General features: G+C 45.9%; 2 protein-coding genes and 1 long non-coding RNA gene across 6 annotated transcripts; all 3 read left to right on the top strand.

Moving 5' to 3' along the window:
- The first annotated feature begins 2,986 nt into the window (after positions 1 to 2,986).
- On the top strand, positions 2,987 to 4,847 carry LOC147615590 (uncharacterized). The gene is made up of 5 exons (XR_015262732.1): positions 2,987 to 3,952; positions 4,086 to 4,174; positions 4,266 to 4,344; positions 4,582 to 4,668; positions 4,763 to 4,847. It is a non-coding gene; the product is annotated as an uncharacterized LOC147615590 (long non-coding RNA).
- Positions 4,848 to 5,406: 559 nt separating this feature from the next.
- On the top strand, positions 5,407 to 7,399 carry LOC147615591 (uncharacterized). Of its 4 annotated transcripts, none has more exons than XM_086778958.1 (7): positions 5,407 to 5,739; positions 5,821 to 5,908; positions 6,065 to 6,220; positions 6,313 to 6,429; positions 6,672 to 6,972; positions 7,088 to 7,250; positions 7,339 to 7,399. In XM_086778958.1, exons 1-3 carry the CDS (start codon positions 5,599 to 5,601, stop codon positions 6,136 to 6,138), a joined length of 303 nt encoding a protein of 100 aa, XP_086635084.1. In that variant the 5' UTR covers positions 5,407 to 5,598; the 3' UTR covers positions 6,139 to 6,220; positions 6,313 to 6,429; positions 6,672 to 6,972; positions 7,088 to 7,250; positions 7,339 to 7,399. The 4 variants fall into 4 exon arrangements, with proteins under 4 accessions (XP_086635084.1, XP_086635085.1, XP_086635087.1 ...); XM_086778959.1 differs by having other exon boundaries at positions 6,837 to 6,972; XM_086778961.1 differs by having other exon boundaries at positions 6,313 to 6,410; positions 6,837 to 6,972.
- Positions 7,400 to 7,877: 478 nt separating this feature from the next.
- On the top strand, positions 7,878 to 9,272 carry LOC147615592 (uncharacterized). The gene is made up of 5 exons (XM_086778963.1): positions 7,878 to 8,053; positions 8,167 to 8,476; positions 8,560 to 8,623; positions 8,799 to 8,993; positions 9,117 to 9,272. Exons 2-5 carry the CDS (start codon positions 8,394 to 8,396, stop codon positions 9,135 to 9,137), a joined length of 363 nt encoding a protein of 120 aa, XP_086635089.1. The 5' UTR covers positions 7,878 to 8,053; positions 8,167 to 8,393; the 3' UTR covers positions 9,138 to 9,272.
- The last annotated feature ends 1,541 nt before the right edge of the window (positions 9,273 to 10,813 follow it).

Here is a 10,813-nt window from a genome sequence, read left to right on the forward strand (position 1 = left end):
GATCATTCATATACACGGGGTCGTCTCATGTCCCTATGTTAGTCTTTGAACTAGGCTTGGAGCTCGTGGCATTAAGCGATCTCTTCCGCCGTGTTTTCTTTTTCTTTGCCTGAGCGATTGATGCAGTATCCCTCTCTTCAAGAATGTAGTTTTGATTTTGAAGCATTGACCGTGTAACTACATTCGCGGGTACAACGGGTGTGGTTCCTCGTGCTTGGTTGGTGACCTCAACCGAATTCAATGGCGTAATCTTGGGTGCATTAGGATTATGTGGACATTGAGCAATCAAATGATCTATGCCACAACGATTACATGTAAGTACCGGCATTAGGATTATGTGGACATTGAGCAATCAAATGATCTATGCCACAACGATTACATGTAAGTACCGGCATTTCCCGATGTGCTCCCTTGATTTGGTTGCATTTGAGTAGCGATCTTCTGTAGCCTATTAGGGCACTCCGCTACACGATGCGGTCCACCACAATCATGCATTGAAGAGGTGGTCTCCTTGCCATGGTATTAAGGTTTTGCCCTCTTGTGGCGAGAGCAGCCGCTTGATATACAGGCTTGACTTGCCCGAAATGATCCTCCATGTAGTACTGGGGAATCATTTCAAACGTATCAATCCCGTATGGAGCAGTAGGGTCTATCTCCTCTTCATAATCCCCACATGCACTATGTGACTCACAACCCATCTGGTTTATTGGGGTAATCCATGGATGTGGAGGTTGTGGTCCTAGCACTGGCGGTGGTAACGGCACAGACTGGACAACATTCGGATTCCTTGGAACTATGTGCTGTGACGGTTGCTCGACAGGTTGTGCAGGCATTAGCGCGGGTACTTGAGGTGTGTTTGACCAAGCTAGTGGTGCCTGGTTTGCCAACATTCGCTTAAGTACTAGGCAATCTTTAGATTGATGGCCATACTTACCACATGCATTGAAATTCCCATTGAATTTGACTCTGAATGTGGGACATTCACTCGTGCTATGTGGTCCTAAGCACACCGAACACCATTGTTGCTCTCTTCTTGGGTACATATGGCTATTCTGAGGAGCTCGATTACCCCTAAAGTATTCTTGGAGAGCCTTAGTAAGGTCGGTCCACAGACATTTCAGATATCTTGGGCTCCTTGGCAATAGGTTTCACCGTCATTGGCTTGTGCCCAGATACTTGCGAACTAACGGATTTTGTTTCTGAAGACACCTTTTTACCTGCAATCATGAAGTTGTCTTCTAGCTGGATTGCATTGGCAGTGACTGCTTCCCACGTTGTAAGACCTCTAATGACTAGGCCATTGTAAATGTCCTCATGGCGCAATCCTCGGATGAATCTATCGAGCAGTTGGTTATTATTGAAGCGCTCATCGGGAGTGCAGCGAGAATTTAGATGCTTCAATCGACTTATAAAGTCTCTCACTGACTCCCCTTCCTCACGTTCAGCTTTTTGGAGTTGAGATGCTACTCCCCAAAGCACACCCTCACGTATGTATTCTTTCAAGAACAATCTCTTGAGAGTGGGGTAGTGAGTGCGCTCTTCAACCCTTAAGGTTCGATACCAATCTCCGGCCTTCCCACTCAAGGTTAAGCCTAAGGCTTTACACTTATGCAACTCATTGTGCTCTTCCAAGGAATCACACACGTGTTCAAAGACTTCAATGTGCTTTCCTAACATCCTCGTTTACCACTGAAGTTTTGAGTGAGCTTAGCCACTTTTCATCTGATACACCTCTGTTGTCATATGGGGATTGCATCCTCTTGTAGATTGATCCTATGATGATAGAATTGTGGGTCGATGCCAAGCATGTCCTAATAAGACCATGCAAACACAACTTTGTATCCCTGTAATAATCGAATCATTTCACTTTCTGATTTGGCCGCCCAATTGCTTGCTTATCCGCACCTTTTTCTCCTATTCCTCCGAGCCAAGATTGACTTCTTCTAACTCATCTTCTTGTACCCTTGTCGGATTTTCTTCCTCTCATGCCTTGTCTTGCAGTAGCCACAACTTTAACTCTACCATGGTTTGTCAATTTTCATCTCTTGCTAAGTATTGTTATAGGATTTTCTCCATGTCAATTATAAATATTAAAATTATTTCATCTTCATCATCTTCCACCCCATTCATGAGATTAAATCCTTTGGTGTGAAGCAGTTTCGCTTGTTGCCGTCTTATAGGCTCAGCTTTCTTTAAAGCCAAGATGGCACGCTTTTTGCCTCTCCTGATGGGTGAGGTGATCATTCTCCCAATTGTGCTTCACTTTGCTCTCTCTATCGCCCAAGTAGAATGTCTTAAGGTCCCATGATAGCCTCCATTCTTAGTATTACAAAGTTTACTTTGAATGAGCTCCCTGCAATGTTAATTTGTTCCTCTCTCGGACTATCCCACGTGGCACCACTATCCTTTGATCTACCATCCAAATGCTGGATGGTGCCGGTTGCCCCATGAGTTGATTCCTAGTGCCCTTGCCGTTTCCTCTGACACGATGTTGACACTGCTCCTGCCACCCATCAATCATAACTCCATGCATGATTTCTATCTTATGAGGATGGATAGTTGTGGTGCTCCATAGGGTCCGCCGCTTCTGGTGTGGATGCTTGGCAGTCCACGAGTACTTCACCTGTATTCCCACCAAACTCCTTTTTGAATTTGGTCCCATAGTTAGGGACTAGCTTCAAGAATGTCAAGGGATACATCGATAGACATGTTTTTTCAGATCTTCCCATGGATTGTATTTTGGGTTGTGGCCCACTGGTTTTGGTTATTGCTTATTTTGTCCTTCTCGATCCTGAAATTTCCCACGCATACATCCGTCCATGGTGTTTTGCTTTGTTTGAAATTCTTTTATCATTGCCGTTGTTTGCTTGCAAATTTTTATTGGTCTTCCCATGTGACTGTCTTCTTGTCGGTTGCTCTTATTTTTTGAGACCGCAAAGATTGTTGCATCTGCCTCAGTTATCTCGACTAGTCTCGCCATGTTGACCGCTAGGGGCTGTCCGGGCCGCTCTGCTTGTCTTGCGAGTTCTGCCTGCATTTCAAGAATCCAGAATGGACATTGTGCCTTTATGTGACCTTGCTGCTGCTTGCAGTGAGATAGCGGCCGTCCGAGTCTGCAGTATTCCTCTTCCACATCCTGTTGTGTTTTCCTCACCGATATCGATTTCTTGCACTTCGGTAGCTCGGTTCCGTCATTTGTATCCGCAATTGCTTGTGGAGTGGTTCCATGCCGTGTAGATGTGGAATGTCGGTGGCGTCGTGCACTCCTCCCGTTTGTGTCCTTCTTGTCGACACTGTGCACAAAAGACACCTTCTTTGCTTCTCTTTTTCATGCTTTTCATTAGCTACTTCTCCTACTTCATTTCTTTGAGCAATCTTTCTGTGGTTGTTTTCTTGTTTTTTCTGTTGTTTCTCCTTTTCCTTGTTTGGCCCCTCATGTGAGAAGATTTCTTTCTCTCTTTTCATCCAAGGAGGCTTACTTATCCGACTCACTTGAAGCCTCGGAGTTATTTTACTCCTCATATTTTGTGTTTTTATTTTCCTTGTCCCTGAGGCTATCAGCCTTCCTCGGCACTGTCTCCATGCAGTTTTTAATGCAACCGATGAAGGGATTGACGATGTGGAAGCTAGGCACGGAAAAAGGGGGGATCATAGGCGTCCACGTGACAAGTGGCCTGGGTTTACGTGTTCTGTAAACCCGAGCATGGGGGCCTTGTCAGAAAGCGCATAGAGGTAGTCGGAAAGTCGGGCGGGGCCCATCATCCGGACAGTTGTGGTTGGTCGCATTTGAAAAGACGTGTGGGCATATGAGTGGCACGTACGCAGGGTGCCGCATGGAGTAATGAGGGTATGAGTAGGCACATGGCCCCCACACGTGCGAGATCCTCAGGCCGAGGTAGGAATCCAAGGCTATCTTCGTGGAGCGTATGTGGTCGGGTTTAGAGGGCCCAAGGTCGACTTGCTTGCGAATGGACTATTTTGAGCTATTCTTGCTTGCGCTTTTCGCATTCACGCTTGCGAAGGAGCTATTTTGAGCAGCAACACAGGGTTTTGAGTATGTTTGTTGAATGCTGCTTGGGCTGCAGGTGGTGGGGAAGTTCAAAAATTAGAAATACTTGGTGGAAAAAGAAAACGAACGGCAGAGGCTACAAAGGCAGAGGGCACACCCCCCATGGTAAGTATTCAATGCCCGGGTTTACTCGTAAATGCCTAGTATTTCTGCATGGGACCGTGGGTTTACCTTTAAACTGGGATTTGGATTGTAGGTGGAGAAGCTCAAAACACTGGATGTGATGCGAGCAGAGAAAGCAAATGGAGGCTACGATAAAGGGTGCACCCCCCTTGGTAAGTATCAGTGTCCAAGTTTACCTATAAATGCTTGGTTTTTCTATAAACTGGGATTTAGGTGGAGAAGCACAAAACACCGAACGGTGATGACAGGTAGAGAAAGCGAATTGAGGCTGCAAACGGCAAAGGACACATCCCCCTTGGTAAGTATTTAGTGCTTGGGTTTATTTGTAAATGCCTGGTTTTTCTATATGGGACCGTGGGTTTACCTATAAACTGGGATTTGGGCTGCAGGTGGAGAAGCACAAAACACCAAACGGTATTGGCAAGCAGAGAAAGCAAAGGGAGGCTGCAAGGGCAAAGGGCACGTTCCCCTTGTTGGTAAGTATTCAGTGTCCGGGTTTACCTGTAAATGCTTGGTTTTTTTGCATGGGACCGCAAGTTTACCTGTAATAATCTGGGATTTGGGTTGTAGGTGGAGAAACATAAAACACTGGACGGTGATGGCAGGTAGAGAAAGCGAACGGAGATTGCAAATGGCAAAGGGCAGACTCCGCTTGGTAATACACATCCCCCTTGGTAAGTATTTAGTGCTTGGGTTTATTTGTAAATGCCTGGTTTTTCTATATGGGACCGTGGGTTTACCTATAAACTGGGATTTGGGCTGCAGGTGGAGAAGCACAAAACACCAAACGGTATTGGCAAGCAGAGAAAGCAAAGGGAGGCTGCAAGGGCAAAGGGCACGTTCCCCTTGTTGGTAAGTATTCAGTGTCCGGGTTTACCTGTAAATGCTTGGTTTTTTTGCATGGGACCGCAAGTTTACCTGTAATAATCTGGGATTTGGGTTGTAGGTGGAGAAACATAAAACACTGGACGGTGATGGCAGGTAGAGAAAGCGAACGGAGATTGCAAATGGCAAAGGGCAGACTCCGCTTGGTAAGTATTTCGTGCCTGGGTTTACCTTCTGTAAATGCCTGGTTTTTCTACATGGGATCGCGGGTTTACTTGTAAAACTGGGATTTGGGCTGTAGGTGGAGAGCACAAAACATCGGACGGTATTGGCGAGCAAAGAATGCGAACGGAGGCTGTAATGTCAAAGGGCACACCCCCTTGGTGCTCGGGTTTACCTGTAAATGCCTCGTTTTTCTCACATGAGACCGCGGGGTTACCTGTAAACTGGAATTGGGGCTATAGTTGGAGAAGCTCAAAAAAATGGTCAATGATGGTGGAAAGAGAAAGTGCATGGAGGTTGCAATGCCAAAGGACACACCCCCCTTGGTAAGTATTCACAGTGCCCGAGTTTACCTATAAATGCTTGGTTTTTTTCATGGGACCGCAAGGTTACTTGTAAATTGGGATTGGGATTGTAGGTGGAGAAGCTCAAAAAAGGTCGATGATGGTGGAAAGAGAAAGTGCACGGATACTGCAACCGTAAAGGGCACCCATCCCTCGGTAAGTTGGGTTTACTTGTAAATGCCTGTTTTTTCTAGATGGGACCGCATGTTTACCTATAAGTTTAGATTGGGGCTGTAGGTGGAGAAGCTCAAAAAAATGGATGGTGATGGTGGAAAGAAAAAGTGGACGGAGGCTGCAGAACAGCAAGGGGCACACCCTGCCTTTAGTAAGTATTTAGTGCCTGTTAATGCTTGAGTTTTGGGGCCGCAGGTTTACCTGTGAGTTTGGTGCAGGTGCTCGGGTTTATGTGTTAATGCTTGGGTTTTTGGGACCACCGGTTATGTTTGGTGTAGGTGCCCGGGTTTACCTATGTTTGGTGCAGGTGTCCAGGTTTACATGGTGTCGCTCGTGTTTCTGTGCATGAGCGCCGTGCCGTTTGATGTTGGCTATAGGTGAAGAAGATTAAAAAATTAGCAAGTGATGGTGCACAGAGAAACAAATAATCGGCACATGCTGTAACGATGGAGAGCACACCCACGGTAAGTATTTGACCACCCTGGCTTGTGTAGATACCTCAAGCTTTTCTGTAAGGTGGAGAGTTATACCTATATGTTTGGGTTTTCTTGGACGGGTTGCAGGTGTTGAAGTTCAGAAAATTAGATGGTGCAGGTGGAAAGAGAGAACAAATGGCAGGGACAGCAACAATGACCAAGGGCACACCTCCCACAGTAGGGGGCATATGCCCAGGTTTACTTGTGAATGCCCGAGTTTATCTGTAATGGCCGGGTTTACTTGTAAATATCCGAGTTTAACTGGAAATGCCCGAGTTCACCTGTAAATGCTTGGGTATGAGCTTAGTCAAGTTTAGTCTGTGCATAGTGGATGAGAGGCGGGTTGTGCTTGTGCTGCTGTAGGTGGAGACACAGAAATAGGAGACGGTGGCCTAAAGAGAAGAAGACGGTGGAGAAGGGAGCAGAAAAATAGTGGAGGTTTACTTGTGAATGCCCGAGTTTATCTGTAAATGCCCGGGTTTACTTGTAAATATCCGAGTTTAACTGGAAATGCCCGAGTTCACCTGTAAATGCCTGGGTATGAGCTTAGTCAAGTTTAGTCTGTGCATAGTGGATGAGAGGCGGGTTGTGCTTGTGCTGTAGGTGGAGACACAGAAATAGGAGACGGTGGCCTAAAGAGAAGAAGACGGTGGAGAAGGGAGCAGAAAAATAGTGGAGGTGGAAACTAGCAAAAGAGGCTCCCAAAGATCAAGTCCTAGCCGTCGAAGATCAACAGAAGGTATGATACCCCTCCCCCCTGCTCTCTCTCTCTCTGTCCCCTCCCCAATACTAACTCAATCCGCCCTTCCATCTCTATCTCCATCTTTAGGCGTACATCCCTTTACTCTGTAGAGGTGGCTGAATGGGATGCAATCCCTAAGGAGGAGCGCGTTATGTCACGAGGTAAATTCATCAATGGCTTTGTGAGGAGCTGTCCTTCGGTATAAGGAGAGGCAAGAGAAGAAGAAGAAGGAGGAGGCCATACGAAGGCATATACGGGAGGGGTATGACGCCAATGTGAGTATGTAGGGCATTCTTTTAATTATTGTTGGAATGCTTGCATGTACATGTGCTTTGTTCGTAACTTCTTGTTTTTTAATTTCAGAGGCGTATAAGGTGGACCAAAAAAATCGTTGCTTGCTCTGAGGATGAGAAGGGAGACACTGAGGGTCATGAGCTTGCTGGGAGTGCCATGGAGGAGATTGATGGTAGTGTTAGGGGTGGGAGTGAGAAGGAGGAGGGTGATGCAGGTGATGAGGGCAATGATGAGGGGGTAGAGGAGGGTGATGATGAAGGGCAGAGGAGGAGGAGGAGGAGGGTAATGATGAGGAGGCTGAGGAGGGTGATGAGGGAACAGAGGAGGGTGAGGAGGGGAATGAAGGGGAGGCTGAGGAGGGTGAGGAGGACGGTGATGGGAATGAGGAGAGGGTGCTGAGGGTGATGATGACTACGTTAAGGAGAGTGACAAGGAGGATCACGATGATGACGACTACACGATGGAGGATGATGAGGCGCCAAGAGGCTTGCAGGGATGCGGATGAGGAGGGCAATGATGAGGAGGAGGTAGAGGAGGGTGATGAGGAGGTAGAGGAGGTTGAGGAGGAGGTAGAGGAGGTTGAGGAGGATGAGGCAAACAAGGTGGTTGCTCGTATTGCCACAAGGCTAAGGAGGACTTGAATACTGTGCCCCTTGTCGATAACAATAACGAGTCCCCTTGAGCCTGCGGTCAGCCTTGACTTATCCATTCGCATTGGGCAAGTTGGAGCCATGGAGATCGGGCATAAGGTGGGCTAACCAACGGAGCACTTGGCCGAGTGGAGGTGAGTATATGACACCTTCTTCTCAATGTACAAGCAAGGCACACTATGTAGTTCAGTTTCAGTGCTCCGGTTTACCTATCGTCACTAACCTTGGGTTCTACCTGTACATGTAGGTTGGATATGGCTCGCTCCATAATGTTTGAGGGCACAAGGATGCCTCCCACTGTGGTAGAGATTGACAAGGGCCTCGTAAATAGCTTGTTGGGGGGGGAGACTAGCACCAAGACAATGAACTTGTTTGCCCTATGCATGATGAATACCTTGGCCAACCTCTTGTCAAAGAGTTTGTTTCGTCAACTCATTGTGGTTTGGTGTGCTGATTTGATGACACCCACGGAAGATGACAGTGGCGTGGTCGGCCAGCATGCCCAAGGGAATCAATTTCATGTCCTACGTGTTTGTCTTCTTGCTAGTTCTGATCTGGTAAGGGGTCCTTTCTGGTAGCTTGTAGCCTCTTCGTACACTTTGTGCCACTTGACCAACGCAAGGTTTGCGTTTCTATGCAGGGGGCATTGGTGCTTGTTTGCACTATATAACAACCCACATAAGAGGGTCTCGCGGCTTCCTAAGGTGAACCCCAAGATTTTCTTCTTTGACTCCCTCAGCCTTGTTGATTCGAAAGAATGCCTTCCCAAGGTGTACCAATAAGTGTCCCCACCATCCCTCTGCACATATTCATGCCTGGGTTTACGTGTATGCGAGGGTGATTGAAATTTAAGATTGCCCATGTCCATTATGGTATAAGGTGATGGAAAGCATGGCCAAGACGTGTTCGGAGCCATCACTTGAAGCTTTGTTGGCGTCCCCATCGATAGGCTTCGAGTTTCAGACCATTAAGGGGCCCATGCAACCCAATGCCATTGACTGTGGCTTCTACAGCATGATGGCAATGAAGCTCTTAGTGGAGTACATCTTCGCTCAGAAGATGCCACGGGGTTGGGTAAGCCTTCTATTTACAAATCTTGCTATAGTGTTTTTTGTGTCACTAACTCTTATTCTTCACTTGCTCTGCGGCTTGGTTATGATTGGTTCACACATGACGATGTGGTGAGACTGCATGCAGATATCTGGGGCTGGTTATTGAAGACTCTGGATCACTGAGCTACCCTTGTTGTGTCGGAGGACCGTAGATGTGTGTTTGTCCTCGTGTTTGGGCTTTGTAACTGTTCTCGACTTTGAAATATAAATCAGAATGTTGCACAACTCGATCTACCTTATCTACTTTTCTTTTTAAGTCATGTACATTTAAACTCGTGTGACTGCAAAATCATAGGGACTTTTTATTACAAATGTAAGATAATGTGATGTTTTCAAATGTAAGATAAATGTTTATATACTTGTCTTCTTGTGCAAAGATGAATGGCAAATGCACTTGTGATGTCAGATTCTTGTCTTCTTGCAAGTTCAGAAGACAAGATAGAATAGTTAAACTCACTCTATGAAGAATGCAAGTAATCCTTTCTACTTTACATATGATAGCTTGCAAGTAAATCTTGGGAGATTAGCAAAAATGTTGTAGACATTCAAACAAATATGTGCTCAACCTTAGCCACCGGAGTTTACATTAACACCATCCTGAGCTTTGATGCATAAACATCAAACAACATTTCACCATTGGCTAGAGTCAACACAAAACATCACTCATCATCCTCATTGGGGCCACATGAATAGGATGACACCCTTGCGACATTTTGCAAAGTGCACCCGGTTCCATCCCCTTTGATGCTTCCTCCTCAACACACCGGTCTGGGTGGCGGGTAGGTTGAATGGGTGCCACACTTGTCTTGTCAATCACATCTCCCTTGGTCATGGGCTTACCAAGCCGTGTGGCTGTCACATGGGATTGCACTTTTGAAATGCTGCCCTTCATTGGTAACACGATCTCCTTTGGGGCCCTTGTATTGCAAAGTCCAGCATGGGAGATCTGTATTTGGCTCATCAATGCTTGTATTTGTAATTCATCATATGAAGTTATCCCTTGTGCAATCCTATCTAGGAGATCTTTTAATTCTTCAATGCTATGATGCAGTAACTCAAAAGTGGAAGGCCTATCCAAATCACTTGTGGGGTCCACATCTGCGAGGCATGTACTTGTTGCTAAGGGGCTTTGGAATGTCATCAAGGGCAATGAGAAATGTCCTCATTCCTCTAAAAAACTATCTGATGTTGTGCAAAAGGCACTTTTGAGGACACAAATTCAATTTCATAAGGTCTATTACCATGTGATAGCATACCTACTACACCAGAATAACTAAAATGGGATGGTAGAGATGCGCAAGCACATGAATTGCTTTCCTTGTCAAATAAGAGGAGCACAATTCTTAACATCTGTTCATGCAAGATTGGTAGAGATGCTTGCATCGTTGTATCAAGTTTGTAATGAAGCACGAGTTTCTTATTTATGCATGTAACTAGAGTTGAAGCATATGAGTGAAGGAGACTCCATGATAGTTTCCTTGCCAAAATCAAAGATTTGAAGGAGCAGTTGGCCAATGCTAATGAGCTTATACCTGACAGTTCATTCATGACCACCGTCTTAAATGCTTTGCCAAAATCATACTTGAGTTTTGCTTCCACCATTCGACTCATAATGAAAGACAATCCCAATGCCTTAAAGTTTGAGGAGTTGGTGTCTATGCTCTTCTAGGAAGAGTAGTTAAGGTAAAACAGATCGGTTATGCGCATAGGCAATTAGGCTTATGCTGCCAGTTTCATAAAAGAAAAGGTGAATCCTCTTCTCAGGGTTGTTATAAGACAAAA

The sequence above is a fragment of the Cibotium barometz genome, chromosome 40, assembly GCF_041138505.1.
Source record: "Cibotium barometz isolate CiBa-2024 chromosome 40, ASM4113850v1, whole genome shotgun sequence".
Classification (NCBI taxonomy): domain Eukaryota; kingdom Viridiplantae; phylum Streptophyta; class Polypodiopsida; order Cyatheales; family Cibotiaceae; genus Cibotium; species Cibotium barometz.

Bases quoted from the DNA above. Each gene is read 5' to 3' on its own strand.
- LOC147615591 (XM_086778958.1), top strand. From the start codon at position 5,599: ATGCTTGGTTTTTTTCATGGGACCGCAAGGTTACTTGTAAATTGGGAT. The intron at 5,740-5,820 runs GTAAGTTGGGTT...TTGGGGCTGTAG, and splicing joins TAAAGGGCACCCATCCCTCG to GTGGAGAAGCTCAAAAAAAT. The intron at 5,909-6,064 runs GTAAGTATTTAG...TGTTTGGTGCAG, and splicing joins AGGGGCACACCCTGCCTTTA to GTGTCCAGGTTTACATGGTG.
- LOC147615592 (XM_086778963.1), top strand. From the start codon at position 8,394: ATGACAGTGGCGTGGTCGGCCAGCATGCCCAAGGGAATCAATTTCATG. The intron at 8,477-8,559 runs GTAAGGGGTCCT...GTTTCTATGCAG, and splicing joins TTCTTGCTAGTTCTGATCTG to GGGGCATTGGTGCTTGTTTG. The intron at 8,994-9,116 runs GTAAGCCTTCTA...GACTGCATGCAG, and splicing joins AGAAGATGCCACGGGGTTGG to ATATCTGGGGCTGGTTATTG.